This window comes from Perna viridis, chromosome 11 (genome assembly GCF_037379345.1).
Source record: "Perna viridis isolate PV_CMFRI_1.1 ecotype Kerala chromosome 11, ASM3737934v1, whole genome shotgun sequence".
Lineage (NCBI taxonomy): Eukaryota > Metazoa > Mollusca > Bivalvia > Mytilida > Mytilidae > Perna > Perna viridis.
The window spans coordinates 26254018-26280997 of record NC_142455.1 but is presented as its reverse complement, the minus strand read 5'-3'; the positions used below and the strand labels follow the sequence as shown (position 1 = coordinate 26280997).

At 32.4% G+C, this 26980-nt stretch overlaps 1 protein-coding gene and 1 long non-coding RNA gene across 2 annotated transcripts in view; one reads left to right on the top strand and one right to left on the bottom strand.

Annotated features, from left to right (window-relative positions):
* Nucleotides 1-1628: 1628 nt before the first annotated feature.
* Nucleotides 1629-3705, bottom strand: LOC148603522 (uncharacterized). The gene is made up of 3 exons (XR_015916888.1): nucleotides 3489-3705; nucleotides 3131-3188; nucleotides 1629-1876 (listed from the first exon to the last, which is right to left on the bottom strand). It is a non-coding gene; the product is annotated as an uncharacterized LOC148603522 (long non-coding RNA).
* Nucleotides 3706-3866: 161 nt separating this feature from the next.
* Nucleotides 3867-26980, top strand: part of LOC148603521 (uncharacterized) — a 148397-nt gene continuing 125283 nt past the window's right edge. Inside the window, exons 1-25 of the mRNA XM_088551446.1 lie at nucleotides 3867-4116; nucleotides 8560-8763; nucleotides 9756-9817; nucleotides 10444-10548; nucleotides 10920-11072; nucleotides 11339-11556; nucleotides 12871-12985; nucleotides 13251-13415; nucleotides 14127-14212; nucleotides 14494-14607; nucleotides 15202-15355; nucleotides 15873-16113; nucleotides 16489-16633; nucleotides 16953-17306; nucleotides 18391-18552; nucleotides 19153-19429; nucleotides 19819-20074; nucleotides 20609-20810; nucleotides 21436-21527; nucleotides 22819-22868; nucleotides 23504-23848; nucleotides 25232-25443; nucleotides 25895-26031; nucleotides 26299-26408; nucleotides 26786-26935. Coding sequence (XP_088407572.1) covers nucleotides 4034-4116; nucleotides 8560-8763; nucleotides 9756-9817; nucleotides 10444-10548; nucleotides 10920-11072; nucleotides 11339-11556; nucleotides 12871-12985; nucleotides 13251-13415; nucleotides 14127-14212; nucleotides 14494-14607; nucleotides 15202-15355; nucleotides 15873-16113; nucleotides 16489-16633; nucleotides 16953-17306; nucleotides 18391-18552; nucleotides 19153-19429; nucleotides 19819-20074; nucleotides 20609-20810; nucleotides 21436-21527; nucleotides 22819-22868; nucleotides 23504-23848; nucleotides 25232-25443; nucleotides 25895-26031; nucleotides 26299-26408; nucleotides 26786-26935 — 4192 coding nt within the window. The 5' untranslated portion in view covers nucleotides 3867-4033. The remainder of the gene's footprint in view (nucleotides 4117-8559; nucleotides 8764-9755; nucleotides 9818-10443; nucleotides 10549-10919; nucleotides 11073-11338; nucleotides 11557-12870; nucleotides 12986-13250; nucleotides 13416-14126; nucleotides 14213-14493; nucleotides 14608-15201; nucleotides 15356-15872; nucleotides 16114-16488; nucleotides 16634-16952; nucleotides 17307-18390; nucleotides 18553-19152; nucleotides 19430-19818; nucleotides 20075-20608; nucleotides 20811-21435; nucleotides 21528-22818; nucleotides 22869-23503; nucleotides 23849-25231; nucleotides 25444-25894; nucleotides 26032-26298; nucleotides 26409-26785; nucleotides 26936-26980) is intronic.

Here is a 26980-nt window from a genome sequence, read left to right as displayed (position 1 = left end):
TTCGCAAATTTGACAGTTCTAACATCGTTGAGAATTTTTCAGACCCTTCTTTAAGTTTACGTTATCTTCCCTGTATCAATTTGATCCCATGGAGCAGTGTAGAGTCGTCACATTCTTAGACGTTATATATATATATTAGGGTCTGAAAAATTTCCAACGATGTTAGAGTCAAATTTGCGATGCAATTTTGGTCGTTCCCTCCGCGAGACTCGAACTCGTACCGCTGTGACATCTATGGCAACACCGCCTGCACAAAGTCTAGCGCCCTTGACCACTCGGCCAGCTAGGCTATATAAAAATACAGCTTTCGCTGGATGGGTCATTCCTCCTCGTAGTATATTAATCTAGGGCTGTAACTTAGTACACGATGTATGGTAGTACGGGACAGTTTATGCAGGATAGAGGATCAAATTAATGATGCATGTCACAACAAATTGATAATATGCAAACGTCTCAGAATGTGACGAACGACTCTCTGTCCCGCGGAGGGAATGACCAAAAATTGCATCGCAAATTTGACAGTTCTAACATCGTTGGGAATTTTTCAGGCCCTTCTATAAGTTTATTTTATCTTCCCTGTATCAATTTGATCCAATGGAGCAGTGTAGCGAATAGTCGTCACATTCCGAGACGTTTTTTTATATTAATTTGTTGTGACATGCATCATTAATTTATTTAATTAATATATATGTATATATATGTGTGTGTGTGTGTGTGTGTGTGTGTGTGTGTGTGGAGAGCGGATGTTTTAGATTGTTGTTTTTTCGCAGTTTTCACTAGTTTTCTTTGTTTTGTCTTCATCTCTGTGCTTTCAAGTTGAGAAAATCGCTTTAAGCTTGACGTTCTTATTTTTCACTCCAATACTTCATAAGACTACTAGTATTTAAGATTACAACATCTAAAAATAGTAATTGACTGATTATCCTATTCGTGTACTTTACAAGAAAATTGAAAGGTCGATTCAAATTAGGTGGAAATAAAATGTTCAAATCATTTATTTGACTAATTCTGCACATTCGTGCACGGGAAATAATGTATAGTATTTCTTATATAAGTTAATTCGCATGAGGAAAGAATTATATACAGAACATTAATTCAAACAGAGTTTTGTATGAACAGGTTTTTGTTTTCTTAGGACTTAAGTAGGGCTAAACTACTTATATATATGTTTCTGGTTCCTATTTTTTTTTTTTTTTTTTTTTTTTTTTTTTTGTAGATATGTAACAGTGTCATTTATATAGGTCGATTATGATTTTCATAAAGAAACCTTAACCAGTAGTCCATGGGCACCTTGGGTATGGCAACCCTTTTTTCCTCAAAAACCATTAAAAATCATACTTAATTGTATGCACCAACCCGCTAAAAAAGCTGGATCGATATTATGCCTCTGATAGACCGGGTTAAAAAATTGATCTTAGCCCCAATCATATCAAATTAATTCCCTCAGCGTTGGATACGTTCATGCTATGTGTCAAGAAATGTTTTTTTTTCAGATAGATTCTCAGAAATTCTCGGGGGTCATATCACTAGACTTACAGACCCAATGTATACATATCATTAATGCTTTGTACCTCTACGCCTAGTGATAAAAACATTAACGCTATAAAAGAGGAAGTCTAAGTACTGAAAGCTGTTTATTTTCTGCATAATTTGCTAAAACGGTACATTATGTAACCCAAACGCAAAAGTTAGCATTTCTGTTAATGCCGAATATATTGAATATCATTCCGTATCTGAAACGACTTCATTTGTAACATAAAAAGCGATTATATATAAAATCATATATTACAAGTAGCATTAGCTTTCAGTTATTGCGTCTTCGGTCTGGCCTTTAGCTCATGTTTTGCGTGTGTGATAAGAACTACCATGCTAATTTCTGTACACAAACGAATGTCGAATCGATTCATGAAAAAAAAAACAAACACATAATTAACAATGAAATAACCAACAAAAACTAATGAAGTTATTTAAAAATGAAATAATAAAAGTGCTATCTAACCTTTTAACATGTAATTGACATTCCAATGATAACGAAATGTGCGCTCAAGTTGAAATGAGATTTTCACATATTTGTTAAAGTTTAAAATTGAAATTTTCTAGCTATTCATTTAAGAAAGTGTTAACTATTGGCGGTTTTGTTTATAATTTTGATTGTACGCCTCATTATGTGTAAAGATGTTTCATTTTTCAGTATCATTAGGAAAAGAAACCGTATCCATACGCAAAAGCGTTCCATGGTCGCATTTTAAACAGTCCAGAGGGGCTGTTGATACCATTATCTTGATGCAGCATGGACTGTTTGATTGAAGTTCTAGTCCTGACTTTTGTCCACAAAATATATTCATCAACATCTTGAGTGACAAATATTCTGGCTTGCGTTTTGTCGAAGGGAAAAAAATAATTTTGAATACATTTTCTTGTATTAATCAAATAGAATATTCTGAAATGGCAAAAGTAGTGCCGCCATGGAACAGACCAATGCTCCGGAGTTTAAAAAGGGTATCTCTCTATAAAACATTTTAACTAGTTCATTCTAAGGGATTTTGTGATTTGTCCCGATATCTAACTATATAAAATAATGCAACGAAAATCAAAGTAGTAAACTTCGAACCTGGTCAAGAAAAACTAAAGCTACATAACTGAATGCAATAGAGGCAACCCGGTTAAAGCAAATCTGAGATCAAAATGTCATTTCATAAGCGATTTTCAAGAACTATTTATCTTATAAAAGGAAATATCTGAAGAATATATAAACCATTATTACGGTTTTAATTTTTAGTGTTTATTGCCAAGTTAAAAAAATATCGGTGATTAAATTGAAGAAAAATTATGGAGTCAAAATTCACCGATAAAAAAGGAAGTATTTTTTTTTACATCTCTGTCTATTGAGATCAACTTATTGTTAATTCAAAGTCATTTTATTAAATCTTTAACCCAAATAGACAAATGGGAAAAAATAAACGTTTGTTTCTCTGTTGATGAAATTCTTGTCAAGATTGATGATAGGACAGTCTCACAACCCTTTTTTTTTGTTTGTTTGTTTGTTTGTTTTTGTTTTGTTTTGTTTTGTTTTTTTTAAATGTAATTTAATATTGATTCTGTGGTGAGTTTTAAAAAAAATGGGACTCACTTTTGGCACGGTGCAGTAGAAACCAAAGTCCATGCGTCATCTTGACAAGGAAATGTACCTTTTAAAAATAATTCATTTTTACCTAAATTTCGATACACAAATTCCACATTTTGCAAGGTTTCAAATTCCCTTTGAAAAATAAAATACTTCCATTACTTCAAAAAGTTTAGTAAACGCTATTCTTAAATAAATTGCAAAATAATAGCAAAAAGAATCCGGTTTTTGTTCACCTTATTATATTCTTGTTATTTTTTCGCACAATCGCGATATATTTTGTAAAGTGACATAGATATATTACTATAACGACATTTTATTCCTTTAATATCCATGGTAACATTATCATTATATGTAGGCTTACTTTCTGGACAAAAGGAGCAAATTTTTCATTTCTAACGAACAAAACTGTATATAATAATCTTTCATTTATATAACATTTCAATGCTGAATGTACATTCAATCTTCTTAAAGCAAAGTAAACAACAGATGTCGTGGAGGTTTTTGAGAAAATTTATCACATTTTTATTGACAGGACCTGACCAGCATCCAAAATGAACAAATAAGCTTGTCCATCACAATATAGATCTATAGAGACGGTTTCGAACACAGCCAATCCGTGGCGGACCAGATGTTGGGCGCGTTCGATTAGATCGATTTGTAAAGAATCATCGCTGACTAGAAATCCCGGTGAAGATAATGAAAAACGCTTACGCAAATCCTTGTGGTATAAAAGGCTGATCCGATATTGACGGTTCAGAGGACAACACGTCCCTCCAGAGAAAAGACCGGGGAGACTTATAAGACTTCTACATTGTTGTGATTTAAAACGGACATAAACACGAACTAAACTAGTGGAAGTTCTAAAAACAAATACGTTTTTTTCTCGCCCCTTTTGGGACAAAAAATATGTCCGGGTCCGTACCGACCTACTTCGTTTTGATATTATGGATTATTACAACCGGAACGATACAATGGACCTCGGCACAAGAGTAAGTTATTTAAAAGTTATTGAATATTGAAAAGAAAACTCACAATTTCGCCATAGTTGATGAAAATTTAGTGTCGCATACAAAAAAAATGAGAACCATATTACGAAATGTCCAAGTAGATTGACTTTGAGTAAGAATTATTACAAAAGACAACTGACAAAAATGAAAACTACTTTTTTCAGACTACATTGTATGTAAGGATTAATCTAATATAGGCTATGTACCAGCTAAATGTAATAACTACGCTTAAGAAATTAAACGCAAAAAAAAAAAAAAACAACTTATGACAACCTAGAACGGCTCATATCTAGGCCGTGTATATTATATAAACAAAATCCCCCTATATGAAGATTCAATTGCAATCAGTTGGTAATGAACTACGACATTACATTCCTCGTTAAACATGTAAATTATACATTAACTACGGCATAACCTGTTGCATTTTTATTCTCTGTTTAATTTGTTTTGGATTACATGTATCAAATGAACCGTTCATACGGTTTTAACGAAATTATCTAACGATACTTTGATATGAAGGTCGCAATAGAATTGGATTCGTTAGATCCTACAACAACATATTTGTAATATTGTTAAAAACCTGCTTTAATTAAATAATTCAAAGTTAGATATCAAATTAGCAATTCGATGCATCAGTACTGTTTGGGCGGCGATGGCCTCATTGTTTCCCGCCAAATCTAATATATTATACATGTGCTTCCTGTTGTACTCTTCAATTAACTGTTACTGATGTTAAAATTGATTCAATTAATGATCATAAAGATTTTGTGATAATCCATGAAATATTTCATTGTATTTGTTGAGAGTTTAAAATTATATAAACAAAATGTTACAACATTGTATTGTAGCAAATTACAAAAATTATTATTTTTTTACAATATTAAATTAAACCAGCCAACTCATCACTGATACTCGTTTACAGATTTGTCCAACTTTAAGAACAATAAACAAACAAACAAGCATGAAGAGAAACATAGAAAATTTAAAAAGAAACAGACAAGCGAAATTATCACATGGACAACAATAAGAAATAAACCAATAGTTAAAACTTATTATAAGAAAACCCAAACTTACATATTTACATATCACAAGCTGCGTATAGAATGCCAATAACTGATTTCAGAACATTTGTATTATCTAAATTATCTGATAATATTATCATTATTTATATTACTTTTATTAACATTATCATTAAAACACAGTATTAGATTAGGTGCATTTTGAACAAAATCAATTATTTTAAGTGTTAAACAAAATACAAAACTGGTATAAATGATTTCACGCATTACCATGAAGACCATAAAAAGGATGTTCTTTTTAAAAGATAGACATGATGCAAAATTACCATCCTGATATTTGTACCGTTTTTACAACAAACACGGTGATAAGATAAGCAGGGCATCAAAGCTGGCATAAATGATTTCACGCATTACCACGAAGACCATAAAAAGGATGTTCTTTTTAAAAAAAAATAGACATGATGCAAAATTACCATTCTGATATTTGTACCGTTTTTTTAAGTGATAAGATAAGCAAGAATAAATAAGGGAACCAAGGTTATAGCGGTAATCAAAAGAATGTAATCCAGGGACAAAGACCAGACATGGAAAATAGACATATACAACAAAGAACATAAAGAAACTAAAATCATACATACAAAGTAACAAAAGCAAACAAGCAACTCGGACTCCACTAAAGACTGGGAGCATGGACCAGGTGCACCGGTAGGGTAAGCGTCCTCTGCAAAGCATCATTACCATCCTGATATTTGTACCGTTTTTACAACAAACACAGTGATAAGATAAGCAAAGCATCAAAGCTGGTATAAATGATTTCACGCATTACCATAAAGACCATATAAAGGATGTTCTTTTTAAAAAAAATAGACATGATGCAAAATTACCGTCCTGATAGTTGTACCGTTTTTTAACTAACACAGAGATAAAATAAGCAAAGCATCCAAGCTTATGATTCTAATGTGCAAAATAATTCAATTCAGTTATCAAATAAAATGCACAATTAGACACTTTTACATCTATATCGCAATATTATCAACTATTACAAACAGCTGTTGTACATTTCAGAGTGAGTTTAACTATTAATGTGAAAATTGTCCAGTAAATACCCTTGTATCCGCTAATCTCTGTTCCTATTGCGTAACAACAGATTATGAATTCATTGATTGTGCATGGGCATGCGCATTGGTGCATTGCTTTTTAAAACTCTTTACCGTTTTTTACAGTCTAGGGGCATTTTCATTGGTTAAGACATCCCCAAAATGTCTTATTTTAAATTTCAATACCGTAAACCAATTTGAAATAAATCTTTCCTTATTGGACGAGGGCAAGTTTGTGTTCAGTGATACTAAAATACATCGTAACACTATCTATAGGCGACACTTTTTTGCGATTAGTTTTGGGAATTACTAAGTTTTACTCGAGGTTTATTCTTTTTTATTCAGTGCTCAAATCAATAACAGGATCGAGTAGTATAGTTGTTACTATTAAATTAGTACGCAATATTAAGATCCACCATGGAAGAATGGTTATTCTGGCATTGTTTAAAAGTACTGTAACATAGTTTTTGTTTCTAAATTGAGGTTTTAAAAATGAGACACAGTTAGGTTGGTTTTGTTCTGTTTTTCTTTGTTTTAGTGAATTACAATTTAGACTCTATAGGTAGTACAACAAATTACAAAAGGTGTGGCACTTAAAACTATTGTTAAAAACAACTAAATATTTGCCAAGTAGAAACATTGTTTCACCAGTGCAACCTATGAATTTTCAGAAAATAAAATATTCTTGTTAAGAATTATGTTAGATTGGCCTAACAAAACATTTCCAAATGTTACCGGACTAATGCCATTCCTTCTATGTAATCCCACTTGATATAAACTTAGTAATATAATATTTTATTATTTTGTGCGGTTAACTCAACAAAAAGAGCATTAAATATTCAATTTATTGTTAGCAAAGTCTTAGTCTTTTCAATAAGATTTCCTTTTAAAGAGTAATCGAACAAGATTATCACTGAGTAGAAAACGAGAATCGTCAATAGTTTTACCGTATATAAAAGTTGGATTCGAACGGTTTTTTGGCCGTAATATGCTTTCAATGAGTTTTTTTTTTTTTTTCTTAAAACATTTACCTCGTCATCGCTATAAATCCTTATCACAATGTCATCTTTGAAAGTTTAAGATATTATAGGGGATAGGAAAACGAACATGGGCGTCGTTCGATCAAAAAGAATCAGTTCGAATAATTCCATTCATTTATGAACGCAACGAAAGTATTGTTACTAAGCATTTTGTTTAAAATCCCAGCGAAGTAAGAACAGTTTTATACATGGTTTTGGTGCAAGGACAAATGTATAAAAAAAAAATGTCAAAACGAGTCCCTTTATTGATTATCATGGCATCTAATACAGAAAAATTTGGTCAATAAAAAATAAATCTTGTACAGGTTTTGGTCTGGTAATTACCGCATTCTTATTTTGCAATGACCGATTTCTGACGTGTTGTATTGCCTAAGTTAAAAAAAGTTATCATTACATTATGAATTCTGTAATGGCTTTATTGAGGATCTTAGACTCCTTATATTGACTTCGACTGGAGTCTGCAGCTTGAGGCCAATTCTGTCAGCCTCGTCAACAACGAGGCTTATACAGAAATTATCAGATGATGATATTATAGTAAAAATAACGCACATGTTATTTTCAAACGAATAACAGCTTAATGAATTTCAAATCTTATTGCTATATATATGTATGCTACATTTAGTTTTCACCTTTAAACCTATAAAGGGGATTGCATGGTTGCAGAATAAGGAATAATTCATAATTTGTGTAAATTACTTCCTCGTTTTCATGTCGAATACTAATACGAACAACATATTTTATTCCAAACTTATAGGATGTTTTACAAATGCTATTTAGTAAGACAAAAATAGGTAATTAAATAATAAGATAGGTAGTGATAGGTGGCGAAAAAAAACATTTGAGTTTTCCTGCTCAAATGATTTGACCCTGTTCGAATAAAACATTGACATTTTATAGCATGTTACACCATGTTCGTATTCTATTTAGTTCAATCATCGTTTGATGATCCAATACTAGGCACTTATGTAGACAATGAATATAGGTAAGGATTATGGCAGAACTCGCAGAAGTGTATAAATAATGTTCATCGACTATTCATCAGTTAAACAGACAGTGTATGGGGCGGATCAAGCAATTTTGGAAAGGGGGGGGGTCCGAGAAAAAAAAGGTCATAGGGTAGTATTTGCTCATTGAAAAAAACAACATGGATCTTCTTTTTTTCCCTTTTCATTTCATACTTTGATCATTCATTTCATAATAATACTAAACATCCATGTTGTTGACTACATGTGGACAATATATCACCTTTTATTTTTATTTCTTTTGCAGACCTAGTCACAGATGCGACCATGAAGTACACGAAAAAGTAAATACAGATGGTATGTGTTTTAATTTCACGTCGTACGTACTAGGAGGTTACCAACTGGATAACGAAAAGTCCTTCCCTGGAAAGACGGACAAACAAATTAACCAGATTCTGATGGAGGAAATGGGCAAGTCTGACTCTTCCACTATGCCTTGTTACTATTACAAGTAAGTTATAAAATTGAGCAAGCGTTCTAACTTGCCTTTCTACCATTACAAAGGAGCTTAGTAAAAGAAAAATTGACAAGCTTACTGACTTACCTTGTTTTTTTATACAAGAAAGTTTGATGTACGATACAAATGTAATTCTCCAACCTTCTAATTACCCGATGCATCAAATTGTATTGGTACATGCTTACACAATTTTGATTTTGTAGATCGACAGTTTGTATTTCTCCTCGTTTCCAGAGTTGTTCACCCAGTAAGGCGAAAGTAAATGGGCAAATCTTCTATCTAACTTCTCTTCTTAAAATGAGAAGTTAGTTTGTTACAGAAATTGGGCAAGCCCATTTACCACGACAATAATTTTATCAGTGGAAATGGGCAAGTGTGTCATCTTGCTTAGTTACAATTTACAAGGAAAATAAACAATCCTTCTAAACTGCTTTGTTGTTATATTGCAATCTCCCCTGTTGTCAATTTTGTTTTCTACAACTTGTTACAAACTTAATTTTGCTTTTATAAACAAAGATTTCGATTATTGCAGGTTCGTTTGAATTATACGTTTTACTTGTGCTATTAATGTAAGGGTATAGGGGTATAGAGGTATAGGTCAAATTTATTTGAAATGCATTTTGGAAAAAAGCGGGAAAATTTCTCAGCATTTTTCCCTCTAATAACCAGTCAAAATTTATCTGTCATTGATGCTTCAGGATGAGTTTAATTTAAATAGCTTTACAGTTGTTTTCTAGAGGTATGGAATATATTTGAGGCAAAAAGAGCAAATTTAGAACTATGATGTACACCCAATACCTTATCTTTACACAAAATGGTACTTAAATCATTTAATGAGCATCAAGGAATCTGTCCAGAGTTCAGGAATCCGTTACAGGTTGTAATTTGAAAGCACTATAAAGTGTACGTATAAAAATTCATGAAAAAGCCTTTTAGGTTCTTTTAACTATTTGAATGAGTCAGAAACTATTATTTTTTATTAACAGAGAAGTGACGAGGAAAGTGCAGGAGTGCTGCGCTGGTTGGGGTGGAACCAACTGCGATCAGCGTGAGTATTAAAAAAACAGGGAGGACAATACCGTTCGGGAAGGGCAATACCATACGGGGAGGGCAATATCATATGGGGAGGGCAATACCATGAAGTAAAATTTTAGACACCATCATTTAACTTGTATATTTATTACTAATCACATTGAATCCGTTGGATTTTTCATACTCGACGATTGTAAATGAAATACGTTTAAACTCTCGATCAATTCGATTTTTATTTCTAATAATAAAAAATGCAGAAATCTTCCATTCAATTTAGAAGCTTCAATTTTCCGAAACGTACTTGCATTACGAAATTGCACTACCTTCAATTACAATCCTGACAGAGCTGCATGCACGAACTTGGATAACAAATAATGGTTACACCAATAGACACATTACAATGACACTTACGTCAATTATAATATTGTTCAACCGTTCTCGTGCAGAAATATCTGCAGTAAAAAGTTGAACTATAATCAATCAATACATTACAATATTCAAATTCATACACAAATTATACAAAGGAATCAATTAGTGTAAATACAATCCCATTACATTTTTATTGATAATGATATTTTACAATCGAATAGCAATTGTATATTCCATGAAACTAAAACATGTTATATCACACTTATATTATAGCCGTCTGTACCAATGAGTGCAAAAACGGGGGAGTCTGCACAGGACCCAATAAGTGTACCTGTACCAACGGTTACACCGGTTACATGTGTGAAGATCTTCTCGAAGGTTCGTACGTTACAATAAATCTGCCGATGATTCTATAACGTTCAACGATCTTTTATGGCTGTAGAATGACTCGAGTTCCAACCCAAAAAATTGGATAAGTTTTATACTTAGCTTTGCATGTTTTTATTTTTCACAAAATATACTGAAGAAATGTTCGTGTATCGCACTGTTAGTCGATTCCATTTGTTTACATTCCCTCAAATCTTAAATCATGGATCCGCCGTAGGTTGGGTTATAATTGTGGAGCAGATAGTTTACATACATTATAACAACGTATTTAGAAAGCGTTGTCGAAATAATTGTTTTCATTTGCGCAACTTTTTATGTTCGACTCTTTTATGGTACTTATAACATGAATCTTCTTTTTTCAGTTGCTAACTCGGACAGACAGTACTGCTTCGTTGGTCCAAACTGTAATTCAGCCAAAGCCGTTCCAGGAACCCACACACAGGGAGATTGTTGTAACATTCCAGAGGCCCACAGTTGGGGAGTTGGAGATAAGTGCCATCCTTGCATTAAGACACGTAAGTTTATACCTTTATAGGTATGACAAATACTACCGTTTTAATAGTTCTCTTTTTTGTAAGAAGTCATTTGCTGAAAAATTCTATAAAGCAAAGATTACGGGTGATCAACATACATATACATGAAGGGCGACGGGACTTCAATCACAAATATGAGAAAATGGACGCAGGCATAGGCCTCAGTTGTTAATATAGAACTGGGTCTATGTGAAAATTTTTATGTATACTTTTTTAAGAATAAGTACAAATTGTCATTTCTGTTACAGAGGTAGAAGGTATTGTATCTCAACAAGTCAAACTGGACTTCAGAACTTGTGCAAACTTTGGAGCATCATACTACAGAACATTTGATGGTGTGGAATTCTCCTTTGGAGGACGTTGTACATACACTCTTGCAATGGAGAAAGTAACAACTGGCCAGCCAAGGTGGCACGTGCAATCAACTGTCATCAACTGTGCATCTTCCGTTGACCAATGTAAAAAGGTGTGTAGGGCCTTGATAATTTTAGTTATTGATGTATCTCAGATTAATCTTCCTGCTGTCGTGTCCTGACTCTTGTTCAAGCATATAGATAACCATAGACCTAAGATAACTTGTACAAATGAAGAGTTTGGTTACACGATTCTCATTGAAAGAAAATATTTACGTTTGTATTACTTTTCTAATTGCCTTTGTCTTTTAATTGATCGTTTTAAATGACCTAGTTAAATCAGCGATCATTTTTAATATCAATTATATCAGTGTACTTTAAATATGTTGTCCGCCTCCCCACAGTTGCAATGTTTAATAGTATAAACTATAGTCAAAGTTATGATGAACGAGTAGACCAAGAGACAATAAAATTAATAGATATTTTGCATTTAAAAAGTGACGTTTGTCAAAGGGTCCGACTTAATCCGAATTTCGGAGTTCACGTGCATTCAGTAGGTTTTTTTCGCTAAGATGAGCATACTAGTGTTTGAACCGCTATGTTTTAAATGATTTGTTTTGAACAAGAAATAAATAAATGGTTTGAAGATTTTGCATCAAGTCATATCTGTATTATTTTGGTTACTTAATGTTCTTTTTCATATCTGGTCGTTGTCCCTGAATTACATTCTTTTGATTACCGCTATAACCCGGCTATGTTCCCTTAATTATTCTTAAGGCGATTTTTGTAATATGAAAAAATGTGACTGATTTTCTGATATTACAAATTCATTTTCTAATATTACAAATTCAATTTGTAATATTACAAAATGTGTGATATTTAATAATATTACCAAATTAGGAATTTGTAATATTAGAAAATGAATTTTTAATATTACAAATTGAATTTCTAATATTAAAAAATCTTTTCTAATATTAAAAAAATGATTTTGTAATATTAGAAATTCATTTTCTAATATTACAAAATATTGATTTTTGTCCACTTTGGCTTTGCCATACATATGGTTAGATTTGAAGGGCAGTTTTAACCAATAGTCAGGTTATTCAAATTTAATGTTTTAAAATGCTGCTGCATACAGGAAAAAACTGGTGCTACATTGTGTTTTTTATTTATAATTTATCAGTGTTCTCACATGCTATTCAAAGGTGTTGCTCTCAAAACCGTATTACTGTGGCTAAAAGTGAATGGACAGTATTTGCTTGCTCCCAATGGTGCCTTTTTTTATTTCACAGTTTAAGGTTTATAATGTGAAAATCACAAAAAAATATTGGCCACTATTCCCCCAGCTACATGTACGTGTAATATCACATGCAGTACTTAGTTGACACCCTAAATGTATCAAAAACAATATTTTTGTCTTTTTTTAGAGAATCACTGTAGAAATCAATGGTGAAACTCTTACATTGGAAGGTGGAAATGTCTGGGTTGACAATAAAGAGTTCTTGTTGAACCTTGAACAACCAAGAGAAACTCCTGGAAAAAGTATGTATATATTTATTCTGAGAAATTACCATTTTGTTTTTGTTTTACAGTGTAATTTATTTTAAAGTGGATTTCAATCGTGAACAATCACACGAATGTCTCTATTTTCTGCATTTTGATATAGTAATGCAGTGGTGTATTTCTAAATTCTTATCATACACCTAGTAATTTTCCACTTTCAAAAGAATCTCCTGATTCTTAGAGAGACTGGTACTTAAACACACTGCACATGAATTTATTGATTTCTATTTTCTAATTAATACAGCTGCCACTATTATGGACAAGGGTGATTGGGTTTTCGTCAGCAGTCACATTGGTGTCAGTTTGAAGGTTGATGCTAAATCAGCTGTTTACATAACATTGGAGAAAAGCAGAATTTCTGCTGGATCTGTTATTGGTGTATGTGGTAACTTCAATGATGACCCATCTGGTAAGTTCAATTTATAATATTGTAGTTAAATTTGAAATAGAATATCTATTAATTGCTTTATCAAGTTGAGAATTGATTATATAATTTAAGGTCCTTCATGTCAAAAGACTGTGCCATATTTGAATATTTGACATTTCCAATTAGTAAAATAACAATTGTTGGAAAAGATCAATAGGATAATGAAAGTCTTTCAATATATGATACAAAAGAGTAATCAAGGGAACCAAGGTTATAGCGGTAATCAAAAGAATGTAATCCAGGGACAAAGACCAGACATGGAAAACAGACATACACAACAAAGAACATAAAGTAACTAAAATCATACATACAAAGTAACAAATGTAAATGAGCAACTCGGACACCACTAAAAACTGGGAGCATGGACCAGGTGCACCGGTAGAGTAAGCGTCCTCTGCTTTTCTAGAAACACCTGTCGATGACCCGTTGAATAAATCAGTTTTCATGGTGCAGATGGATACATCATAACGATCCACGAGTTCATGATAATGGCCATAAAACGTTTGTAGTGATGACTTCAATCTTGTAGCAACATAACCCTGTTCCCGAAGCCTATTTGTTAGAACAATTTAATACAAGTACACTTTCAGATTCAAGTTATGAATGGCAAAGTTTTACACTTGAGAAATATATCAAAAATATCTATATAAGTGTCTGCATTTTAAATAACATTGATTTTTTTTTATTGAATAGATGACAAGATTACAAGATCAGGAGAAACAGCCCCCAACATGGCTTATGCTGCAAACACATGGCAGATCGCTAATGAGGCTCAACCAGTAAGGCTAAGATTAAAATACTATTTGTTTTGAACTTTTCATCATCAATTATAATTTGGCCTACTTCAAAGATTTTAATGTATTGAAAATTTTTCTTCTAACTGGATTCATATTGTAAGTTATTTTTCTTGCGAAAACAATATTTTCCCTTTGTTATAATTTTTACTCACTGGAATAAGGTAAAAAAAAGCGAAACAAACTTTTTTGTATGTTATAAACAAACACTTCTTACATGCAGTTTTAAGAATATGTTATAAAAAAAATGTTCTCTACATTTTTAGTGTCAAGGTGCTGGAACTACGCCAGATTACTGTGAAACAACAGCAGACAAACAGCTGGCAGAACAAGCTTGTAGTACTATTCTCTCTGGTATCTTTGGAGAATGTCATGCTATGGTATGGTCATTTCTATTGTCAACTTTAGAGAGTGAATCTAAGATATTTCAAAAGGGATTGTCCATGTTATCTTTCAGAAACATGTGGGTGGTAGAAAACATGGTGAACCGTTTGAATTTTACCAGTACACATTGTCCTGGACTGGCTGAACAAATATATATTTTACTGTGAAAAAGTACTTTAAAATGGATATGGGTACAATTTTTCATATTTGTAAAGGTCTTCCAAGTCTACAAATCTAACTCAAATTATGTTTATTTTGTGTGGATAAATAGCATGCATATTCAATTTGTAACCTTGAGATTTAAAAAAAAACCAAAAAAAACTTGTGAAACTATAACACTATACATTTGGACCAACTAAAATAAATTCTTTTATGGTACTTTAATCTAAAATTACATTTTTATAATAAATATGTGTACATGTGGATACCACATATATATTCACGATTTGAAAAAAAATGTTCAGCAAAATCACTGTAGGAGAAAAGAATTGTACAAGTAGTATTATTCTGTCTTGAATGCACAACAAATATAAACCAAACTAGTTTCGTGTGTAAAATGTCACATTTACCATATATTTGATTATTTACAGATTAGCCCATACATGTTGTACCACATGTGTATGAATGATGTATGCAGAAGTAAGAATGATACAGATGTGACCAAATGTGCCTATACCAGCAACTTTGCCCAGTCTTGTGCTAGTTTGGGTGTAGTTGTTTTCTGGAGATCTTCAACATATTGTCGTAAGTTTCTTGTACTCTATTATTGATGGATATGTTTTAGGTAGTTGTAGCTGTACAATGTGTTTCTTTCCCATTTGTTGACTGTTTTTGGCTTAATTTTAAAATTTGCAGTATAGTCAGTGTTATTACAATAAATCTGAGATAACATAGTGTTTGTGGGAATAGCACTGCTCTTAAGGCTTTCTCCAAAAGTAAAGCACTCTTCCTGTGGTATATTCTGGCAAAACTTAATTCAGACAGCTGAGTACTTTAACTAAAGGGCAGCAAACCACACCTCTATCAGGAGCAGATCCAAAGATTTTAAAAAGGGGGATTCCAGACTATTATTTGGTAAATTTTGCCTAAATTTTAAATGAAATTCAAAATATTTTTCAAGAAAGGGGAAATTTCAACTCCTGAACCCCCTCTGGATCAGTCACTGCCTATATTATCCTGCTACATTACAGTTTATGAATATTTATATGAAATGATTAATGGTTTGGTTGGACTTGTTACTAAAGGTTTCATTGTATTACAGCAAAGACTTGTGAAGATGGAAAGGTTTACAGAGAATGCTCATCCAAATGTCCCAGAACATGTAAAGCACTCTATAGTGTCATGCCAGACAGTTGTTTTGATGACTGTGTCTCAGGCTGTGAATGTCCTGTTGGACAGTTCATCCAAGACGGTGTCTGTGTTACAGCTGACCAGTGTGAATGTGAATACAACAGACAGAGATATAAGTCTGGTGAAACAGTGAAAAATGGTTGCAATACCTGGTAAGGCACTCAATAATTTTTACTGTTTTCAGGTGTTGGGGAGAAAATCACAAGAAGGTGTTATTTTTCAACATTGTTGAAATGAAATTGCTTGCAATCTTAAGTCATTCCTAAAGATTTGATTTATTTACAATTTTTTTCATGCCCTTGATTACCATGATTTTATTGTCCTTTAAAAGTGAGATCTTTTAATAACCTGGCTTCAAAGGAGAGGGGGTATACTAATTTACCCTTGCCTTTGTTTCTGTCAATAAATTTTTTTTTCTGTCCCAGTTTTGTGGTGTACATACAATGTATATGTTTTACGTAGTTAGAAATCATATTCTCATGTTAGAAATTTGTTTTATTAGTAACTATGTACATTTTCCTCTACAGTAAATGTTTGATGGGCAGATGGCAATGTACAGAAGACAAGTGCTCCGAAGTTTGTCAAGTCATTGGTTTGAACAATATCAAGACATTTGATAACTCAGAATATTCATTTATGCCACAGGGCAGCTGTCAATTTGATGTTGTCAAGGTAACATTCAGTTGGATTTCAATGGACACATTTTTCAAAGCCAAACTAATGTTGTAAAATGCTTTAGCAATCAATTATTCCTTTCTTTCAAAATCCAAAATATTTCTGATTTTTTCTTGAATAATGTCTACAGAACAAAGAAAAAAGATAGACAAATGGGAAAGACATTACTACATCTGCTGGCAAAAGTTTCTTAAAGTTGTTTATTGATTGTCTTTGTTATTTGTGATTTGTATTTTTTTATATTGAAAATTAAAAATTGTCAAAATCTTAAAAGAGTTTTATTAATTACCTGCCTAATATATTTCTCCATTTTCAGCCAATTGACACTCCAACCGTCCTTGATGACCCACGATCCCACCTGCACATCACATTACATTCCCACCAATGTCCCAACATGATGTCTGGCATCTTCTGTATGAACAAAATTGTCATCAAATACAGAGACACAAGAGTGACCTTAGAAGGAAAGAATGTCAAAGTTGAAGATTTGGTGAACAACCAGAATATTGACCTCACCAATTCCATTGACAACCAACCTTACCACACCAAACACATGTATGTCAAAGCAGCCACTGACAAATACAGAATGGTCCAAGCTTTTGGAGTCAAAGTGTTGTATGACATGAGAAGAGCTTTCTATATCTACCTGAACCCATTCTACATTAACAAGGTATGGTTGGCACAAATTCATTCATTTCTTAGACAATGAAAATGGAACTTTGTTTTCTATCTATTTTGCTATTTAGTGATCTCCAGTAGATGTTGTTAATTTTTTAGATTTTTTTTTCTATAAAAGCATTTTTAAAAAGTCACTGTACTTACAGATTTTTTTCTTCTGGAGAGTTATTTTAGGAATAAAATCCAAGATGTAAATTAAAAAAAAAAAAAAAAAATATTTTTTGTATTTCATGTCTTTCAACTTGTACTCAAGTTTTTTTTACATTTACATGGAATACTACCCTGCAATTAAGTGTCAGTCTCTGTAAGAATCAGGCAGTAGGTGAAACATGGTATGAAAAAAACTCATCAATTTGAAAGTGTAATTTGACTATTTGCAACATCAGAATCAAGCAAAAAAAGGACAATATTTTCCATATCATGCTGGACCATTGAGTTACAATTTCATTGAAATGCACTGAAAATGAACATTTCAAGGGCAGATAGCTCTGTCAAAAACCTCATTTTTCTAAGATTCTATTGAAAAATTTCGGAGCAAATCCAATTATGATTCAGAGATCAAATAATGGTCTTTTTAAGTAAAGAAAGCATCCTTGAGTGAAATTATATTGTCAGATCAGTGAGGTTTTGACATGCATGTTTCTGATTTTTCTCATTTTGCCTGATTCTTACAAATACTTAAACTTAATTTTCTATCTTTATACAAGCCATTCAAAGTTAATTTTTTGGTTCTCATGTCATATTTCATGAAAACCAGTTTTGCAAGGAAGCATTTTTTACCCTTTTATTTTTCTGAAAAGTTGTGAGGTGACTTTTTACACAATGTTCATTAAGAAAAAAACTATGTCAGTGGATTTGTTGGTAGTTTTTGATATTACAATAAAAATTGATAATGAGGCACCCTAAAATGAGATGAGGAAGAAGGGCTTGGTAATTAAATTAAAATTTAGGAAGGCCTAATTATCATAAGAATCTGATTATATCCTGCATGAACTGAAAAAAAAAATGAGTGTCTGGTTCCTGGACAGTGGGATCGTGTCATATATAATATATGTATTTTAATCATATGATTCCAGGTTATTGGTCTCTGTGGTAAATACAATTACCAATACCTTGATGACTTCAGTACACAGAACGGACTCCCAGAGAGCAATGTCCACGACTTTGTCAGCCGTATGTGTGATAGTGGCTGTACCATTAGTCCTCAAGAGAAAGAAGATTATGCCCAGGGCAACAGTGTAAGTAAAATTGATGACCACAATGCTATTATGGGAACAGATATTTTTTGGTGAAGGCCTGATGAAATGTTATGTATCATATGGGTATTCGGTGATTACAAAAGGATGATATCAGGGGCACCTTGCCATGGTCAGATTTATTTTAATCTGCAATTAATGACCTTTATCCTAGTGTGCAAATATAAAATGTTAAATAACATTAAGAATCTTTTAACTAACGAATAAAGAAATGAAATAAAAAAACATAGGGTTCAGTAAACACTGTTAGTGAAATTTGGTGGCGTGAAACCTCTCTGGTAAGACAAGATTTGGTTTAAGGAGGTAGACCTAAGGTAAGGGACATAACTTGTGAAATCAGTGATATGCTTGTATCATATTCAATTTCACCATAGCATATCAAGCTTTCATTTGAAATAGAATGAAATAAGTCCAAGTTACTTTGATGCTTACATGAGATTGATGTATAATGCTGAATACAAACTTTCCAATGATTTGTTAGAGTTTTGTCCTTTACTCTAGGTCTACCTCCTTAAATATGTTTCACAGTATTTATATCATTGTGGTTTTACAAAGTTACATTTGTTTAATTTGTTTTTCCAGATTGGAAATGCTAAAGAAGATTGTAGATTCCTTGACCCTACTCAGGGAGAAACTGGCAGTGGTTTGTTTGCAGCCTGTACTAAATACACTGACAAAATGAGTTACTATTATGACAAATGTGTTGAAGATACCATGCTTAGAGGTGGATTGAATGTTAAGGAAACTATCTGTGATCTTGTTGCAGCTTTTGCCAGACATTGTGCTCAATATGGTATCCCTGATTCCAACTGGGCAACAGAATCTTATGCAAATTATGACTTCCTCCAAGTGCACTGTGGTACGTTGATTTTTTTGCTCTTCTACAGTATTTGTGATGGACGTCACTGTATTCCAAAGTAATTTTGGTTGTGGTAAATAACTTTTGCTTTTTTTTTGTTGTAGACTACAGCAAAATAAAAAAGCATCTGCATAAATCTGTTGTTTAAATGACTTTTCAAAATTAAAACCTACTGGTATTTGTTGTACAATAGCTAGGAAAGGTGATACATGTATGTCTTCTATACTTTTTTTCCTATCATTTTTTACTGAATACTTTGTTTAGCCCTAAATTCTATTCAATAACTTCAGCAGATATATGGAACAAGTTCCATAAAACTTTTAGCATGATCAAAATACATTGCTATACATTTTTCTAATAAAAAAACCATTCCATGATTTATCTTCCAGCTGATTGGGTCAGATGTGAAAAAGATGGCCAAACCTACACAGAATGTGGCAGATTGTGTGATGCTTCTTGCAGAGACTTTGCCATTGCTGATGCCAGCTGTGAAGAAGAATGTATTCCAGGTTGCCAATGTCCAAAGAGCGAGTATCTCAGTGACCATGGACAGTGTGTTGTACGATCAAAATGTACATGTTTTGACAAATACACCAACAGACTTTATGAACCTGGTGCAAATATTACCAGACAATGTGCCATTTGGTAAGTACATTAAACATGCTACTGTTTTTTCATGCCTGTTAATCTCTCACATTAGGGGGGTCTTCCACAAAATCAAAGAAAATTTTAGAATCTCCTAAATAAGAGTGCAAGATTTGCTGGAGGTTTTTGTTTTGAATTACTATGTTTTCTGTGAAAAGTACTAAATAATCAGATTTTTACATGAAACATTTGCTTTTACACTTTTACATAAAAATCTCCTCCATGGGAGATTGTAAATGTGGGAGAATCTCCCACTTGGCAGATTGTAAATATTGGAGAATTCCCACATGAACTGTTCCAAATGTTAACAGGTATGTTGTTTGCATTGTACTACTTTTTTTCTGTGTATATTCTTTTAAACATAATAGTTTTAGTTTAATTTTTAATGAAGAGCATTGTATTAATTAGGTTTTTAACTGATATCATTTCCTTCTGAAAATTACCTTTCAGTTCAATAGTTTTGTTGTAACTTTTGAAGATTAAAATGGACTTCCAATCTAGCTGTTACCAAACACTATCAATATCATTTTTCAGCTCTTGTGTTAATGGTGAATGGAATTGTGACCAGGACAACTGTGAAGACATTGTATGTCCAAGGAACCAGAAACATATTACAGCTGATTCATACTGTTCTGTTTCCAAGACCTGTGCGAACTATGACCTTCCATTGACCTGTACTAATGATGTACCATACCAGGGATGTGGTTGTGCTGATGGCACAGTTATGGCCCCTGATGTAAGTTTAAAGTTTTTAAACATGGTTTTTATATAGTCTGTAACTGAAGTATTAGCTCTGACTTCTAAAATGCTGATGGTTTTTAAGGTCGTCATTGTCATGGACTTGAGGTAGGTAATGGTACACTTGTTAGTGATTGTCCAAATTTTTCAGCACCAGATAGGTCCTTGATGTAAGTATATTGTATAAGTGACAACCCTGATCCTATAATTTATATCAATATCCCATGTGTAAATCTTTGACAGTCATGACGTTTTTTTCTTCAAATCATCTGTTCCAGTTATCAGATTTTTGTTCTCAAAGCTACATTTAATGCTGTTGAGATATGACATGATAGTGAGTGGATAATTAAGAGAAAAATTGACACCACATTGCATAAAATGTGAATAATATTCTGCAGTGCTACAAAACATTTAGGCAAAAACTAATGTGTTTAAAACCTGTCTTTGAAATTGCTTTGATCAGTGGCAGATTCAGAGGGGTACAGGGGATATTGTTATAAAAGTAAAAATTGTTTCTTTAAATATTGTTTTATTACAAATTAGTTATGTTTTCATACCTAACCTGAAATCTTAAATCCACCCCTTATAAACTTGACTTCTAAATTTGTGATTATTTTTGACAGGGTTCCTGTGTTGAGCCAGACAGATGCCCCTGTTTGTATGGACATGAGTATTACCAAGAAGGTGAAGAAGTCACAATTAACTGTAATAAAATGTAAGTTTTATGTTTTGGCTTTATTTTTCTTTGAATTTTTAGCACATAAAATTTTACATTTCTTAATTTATCTATTAAGTAGCTGTCTTTGTAAGAATCATGCAAAATCTGAAAAATGTGATACACCCCAAAAAGGCTACATATTTTATTTTTTGTAATTAAGTTGTTTTATGGGTCTGTACTATGAAATGTGTAATTATTCATTCAAATCTGCCTGCTCTTAGGTGATAATTGACATTGAAAATACAGTAGATTCTATTGTATTTGAGTGCCATTTACAGAGTTATCTCCCTTAATTTTGAAATCTACAGTGCATTCTATATAACTTTTATCTCCCATGAGCACAAGTTATATGAAAACCACATGTTTATTTCTGTTTTCTATGACATTTCAAACAAAATATCAAAAATAAAAATATGTAGGCTTTTTACCCATGAATCACATTTTGCATGATCCTTAGCTGGAGTGCTACTTAAAATGTCAAATAAGAACTTGAAAAAAAAAAATGGTTCAGTTTTTTCTCCTAAACACATTGTAAAAGAGTTCTACTTGAATGTAGTACCTAAATCTGACTTTTTTTTACTAATTTTGTAACTTTTAAAATAATTAGTAAATCACACTATTTGTTACATGTAAATAACTATCATAGTATAGAAGTTAAAAATACAATTACATTGTAATCTTTATAAATCAAACCTTTTTTTTTACTTTAAAAAGATTGGGTTGGTTTTGACAGGTGTTAGGTTTACCAAAATACATTCAAGGGACTTTAAGTGTAAGTATTTGTAAGAATCAGGCAAAATGGGAAAAAGCAGAAACCTGCATGTCAAAACCTTATCGATCTAACTATGTAATATCACTCAAGGATGCTTTCTGTATTTGAAAAGACCATGATTTGATCTCTGCATCATTGGCTTTGCTCCGAAATTTTTCAATAGAATCTTACAAAAATGAGGTTTTTGACAGAGACATCTGGCCTTGAAATGTTCATTTTCAGTACATTTCAATGAAATTGAAACTCAATGGTCCAGCATGATATGGAAAATCTTGTCTGTTTTGCTTGATTCTGATGGTGCAAATAGTAAAATTACACTATCAAAATGATGGGGTTTTTTTTTCATACCATGTTTCACCTACTGCCTGATTCTTACAGGGACTGACACTTAGATAGTATCAGGTTTAGACAGATTGTCTAATTATTCAGAATTTTGTTCAAGTTTCACTATATAATCAGGTTTGTTATGGTTAAGAATTTAAATATGCTGTGTGTAATTCATATTTTTTTTTACAGGCAATGCCAAAAGAGACACTTTGTTAAAGTAGGAACTGTCAACTGTCCAGGTAATGGCTTGTTGTCTTAAAAAGCAGTTTTTATAAATAAAGGTCTTACATGCATGCAAAACAAACCCATATACTAATTAAAATGTTGTTTAAGACTGCATAGTTCATCATTTGGTTCTTGAATCTTCCATTTAGAAACTATGAAAATTGTTGAAAAAAAATGGCAATTTGCCAGAGTTATCTTCCTTGATTTGGTTGATTTAAGAGGAATGTATGGTTTTCTCCATCATAATGACATATCTGTTTACAGACTATATGTAAAAATAAACCAAGAAAGCATTGTTTCTTCCTTGGGTTTTCTGCTCCTTGTATCACCTCTACCTCTGGCTGTATTTGCATGGATTTTTCCCAATTATGTCATTATCTCCTTAGCTCATATTTTCTATACATAATGTATTTAGTTTACACTAATGAAAGGGTTTTGATGAAATGATTCTAGTTAAAAAACTAGTGATGATGAAAACAGTTTCAATGGTAGCACAAAGTCTAATCACACCTAAAACTGACAGTAAAGTCCTTAATGTAGAAATCAATATATTGAAGCAAAATAGTTTATAATTTCAATTGCATCTAGCTTTACAGCTTAAGACTTATACTCTGTGTACAAAAAATCAATAAATTAACGACTATTTCAGGTGTATGTTGGGTGTTTGGTGATCCTCACTATGAAACATTTGATGGAAAGAAATATGCCTTCCAAGGTTCCTGTAAATACATTATGACCAGGGCTAAGGACTCAACTTTCTCTGTTACTACAGAGAATGTACCTTGTGGATCAACTGGTGTGACTTGCACCAAATCTGCTCACATCACAATCAAAAACACTGTAATTCACCTGATCAGAGGCGAGAATGTGACAATCAATGGAAAGGCCTTCCTTAACTCCCAGTACATTAGTGAAGGATTGGAAGTAGGAACATTCAGCTACTGGACTGTCATTTCTGCCAAGGCTTTAGGCATTGAAGTCAGATGGGATGGAGGTAAGTTTATAGAAAACTTTGTCTTTCAAAATCCTGAATAAACTTGAAACAATATAAAAATCACCCTCATCAATTTTTAGGGTTATGAAGAGAAAAACAGAAATTACCACATCTTTAATTGGTTTTTATGAAAAATGTCAAAAAATTAACTTTGAATATATGAAATTAAATATTCATGATGGCTTGGAGCAGATCCATAAGTGACACTATTGTGGGTTTAAGCCAAACAAGTATGTGGGCATGGGCTTTTACTGTTTTCCTTACAATGATCATAAGGCTGCCTGAGAAACTGGCATCTCTGGTAAGCCTGAATTATAAAAAACAGTTTAAAATCACTCACCTACAATAATCATTTTATCTTTAATGGACTGTAAATTTATGTGTTTTCAATAAAGCTTTGTGTAGCATGTGGTATAAAAACTTAAAACTTGTAACCGTTGAATCATTAATTTTAATTATGAGATTGTGTGTCATCAATGCATTGACAACAAAAATATTGATCATTTGGTTGTTTCAATAATCATACTTACTACTGAAAAGTTTTGAGAGATGATTTATTTACTTATGTACATGATAAATCCCCCCTAATGACATGAATAATTACTGACAAAATTTGTTTTGGAATTTATTAATATTTATGACATAACATATGATAATAGATATATGGCTAAAAGCTGTTGCAAATTAATTTTGGATGTAAGCTTTTCTCCATAATCAAAATCTGTTGAAATTACCGTAGATTTTAAGAATGTAACAAACAACCTCCTGTACTATAATTAATAGTAAGATTCTTAAAATTTGGTAAAAATCTCTAAATTTTGATATTCTGGCGTGAAGGATGAGGGAGTCAAGTAATAAAAAAAAGTTACCTCATGTTATTGATTTTCAAATTAGACATATATCATAATGGATTTATACTGAATTCACTCATAAAAAGACTTCAAAATTGAAGATATTTAACACATTTCTAATTGCTATTCTAGCAAATTTGTTGCTATTCATTCTATTGTGTATTAGGATCACACTGAGTCAGAAAATGGCCCGTCAGCCAGCCCTGAGCATTGCTTGGGCAAATTGTTGTTAACCCTACCAAACTTTGGTTAACTTGTATTGTAAGTTCAGATATTATTACAAAAAAAAATTGAGACTTACTGAAAATTGCAAAAATAAAAAGTAACTGTATGGAATTTTTTACATTGCTAATGCAGGATTTTTGTCAAAATTACAAATAGGATCTTTGAATATAACACCAAATTGCAGAAGTTATCATGTGTAATAATTTCTGATTACAGTAGTATTTTACTTTCTAGTCTGATTAATACCAAGAAACTTTATAACTCAGTGTAGAAGGTCTTTAGCTCAACTTTAAATTGTTTATTATAGGAACTAGATTGGGAGTTGCTTTGGACAAATCAAAATGGATGAACAAAGTTGAGGGTCTCTGTGGAAACTTTGACGGTATGTCAGAGAGTGGAGAATTGATAAAGCAGGAACAAGATGTTGCCACCAATGTCTTGGACTTCGCTAGAAGTTGGACAGTTGACACAACATGTGATGAGACAGCTAGTGCTGAACCAACTGGACCACCATGTCAGGTAGGTGTCACAGGAAATACAATAAAACTTATCCCAAACCAAAGTGTTCTGGAATCCAGTATAGTCAACAATTTTTGTCAATACTATCGTCATTTTTATACCCCGCCTCACCAAGTCTCCAAAATATTATGTGATACACTCAGTAAAGTTGCATGTTCTTTGTCTATTCATCCCCCAACAGTTTCCAGATGTTAACTTGAGAATGGTCCAGTGATTTTTTTAACTGCACTCGGTTTTTAACTGCAGGTTAAGTTTAATTTTCAGCAAAATGAAGTTTTTGAGGTTTGCTACCCCCTTTTTTTCACTATTACATATTTTAACAATTTGTGTTTCAACAAACAGCCTTGTTTATATAATGGAACCAATCATCACTTTTATCATATTTATATCTGACGTAAAATGCACAAAATTTCTACAATAATATTCAAAACCTTGTTTTTAATTGTTACAGGATTCACCAAACAGAGAAAAATGGGCCCAGGCTTCCTGTGGTATCATTTACGATGCAGTATTCAAAGACTGTAGAGATGCTATGGCAGAACAGTTGGTTACTGCAGCTTATGAAGAATGTCTCTACGATTCATGCAAGTATGTATTCATAACCTATATCCTGTTCCAAATTAATTTAGATATACTGATTTACTTGTATTAAGTCTCTTTCTTAGTTTCTAACATTGAAAAGTTTCCACCAAAACCAAGAAACATTCAAGCCACTAACTAAATGTCACAAAAAACTGAAATATATCTAAATTTATTTATGATGTTGTAGACTGTGGACATTTGCTTTATTTCTTTATTTGATATAGAATGTAGTCATGATTAGTTACACATGTCATCAATTTTTTTCTATTTAAGATGTGACATGGGAGGTGATTGTGAATGCTTGTGTACAGCCATTGCCAACTTTGCCGAAAAATGTAACCAACAAGGAAAACCAATCAAATGGAGAAGTCCAAAATTCTGTCGTAAGTACTTCAAAACATACATTATAAGGGAAACAGTCATTTGGCATTCTTTACTTCATTGGAATAGTTTTAATATAAGCTTTGTTAGTTAATAAGTTTGTTAATGCTAAAGAAGAAAATATGTTTCTCCCTATACTTTAATTGATGTAAAGCTGGGATTCATACACTAAGTATGTTCTTAGGAACAACATGGTAAACATTCTCATTAAAGTATGTTTTTGTGAATTGAAATAGTTCACAGAGGTTTTGTGAAACCATTTTGGTCTTCCATATTTTTAGATTTTTTATTCGTTATTTGTTTTTCTTGACTTTGTCCTATTATTTTCCAGTATGATATTATTCTTCTAACATTAGTTAATATTTAATCTTCTTTTAAGCTATTATGTGCGAGTATGGATATGAGTACAAGGCTTGTGCCAAACCATGCCCACAGACATGTAAAAATATAGGAGATGAACCTGATTCATTCTGTGAAAGTTCCTTCTGTATGGAAGGTTGTTTCTGTCCAGATGGCATGGTGGAAACTGGTATGTACTTTTTTAATACACCATGTCTTTTTTTAGCATATTTTT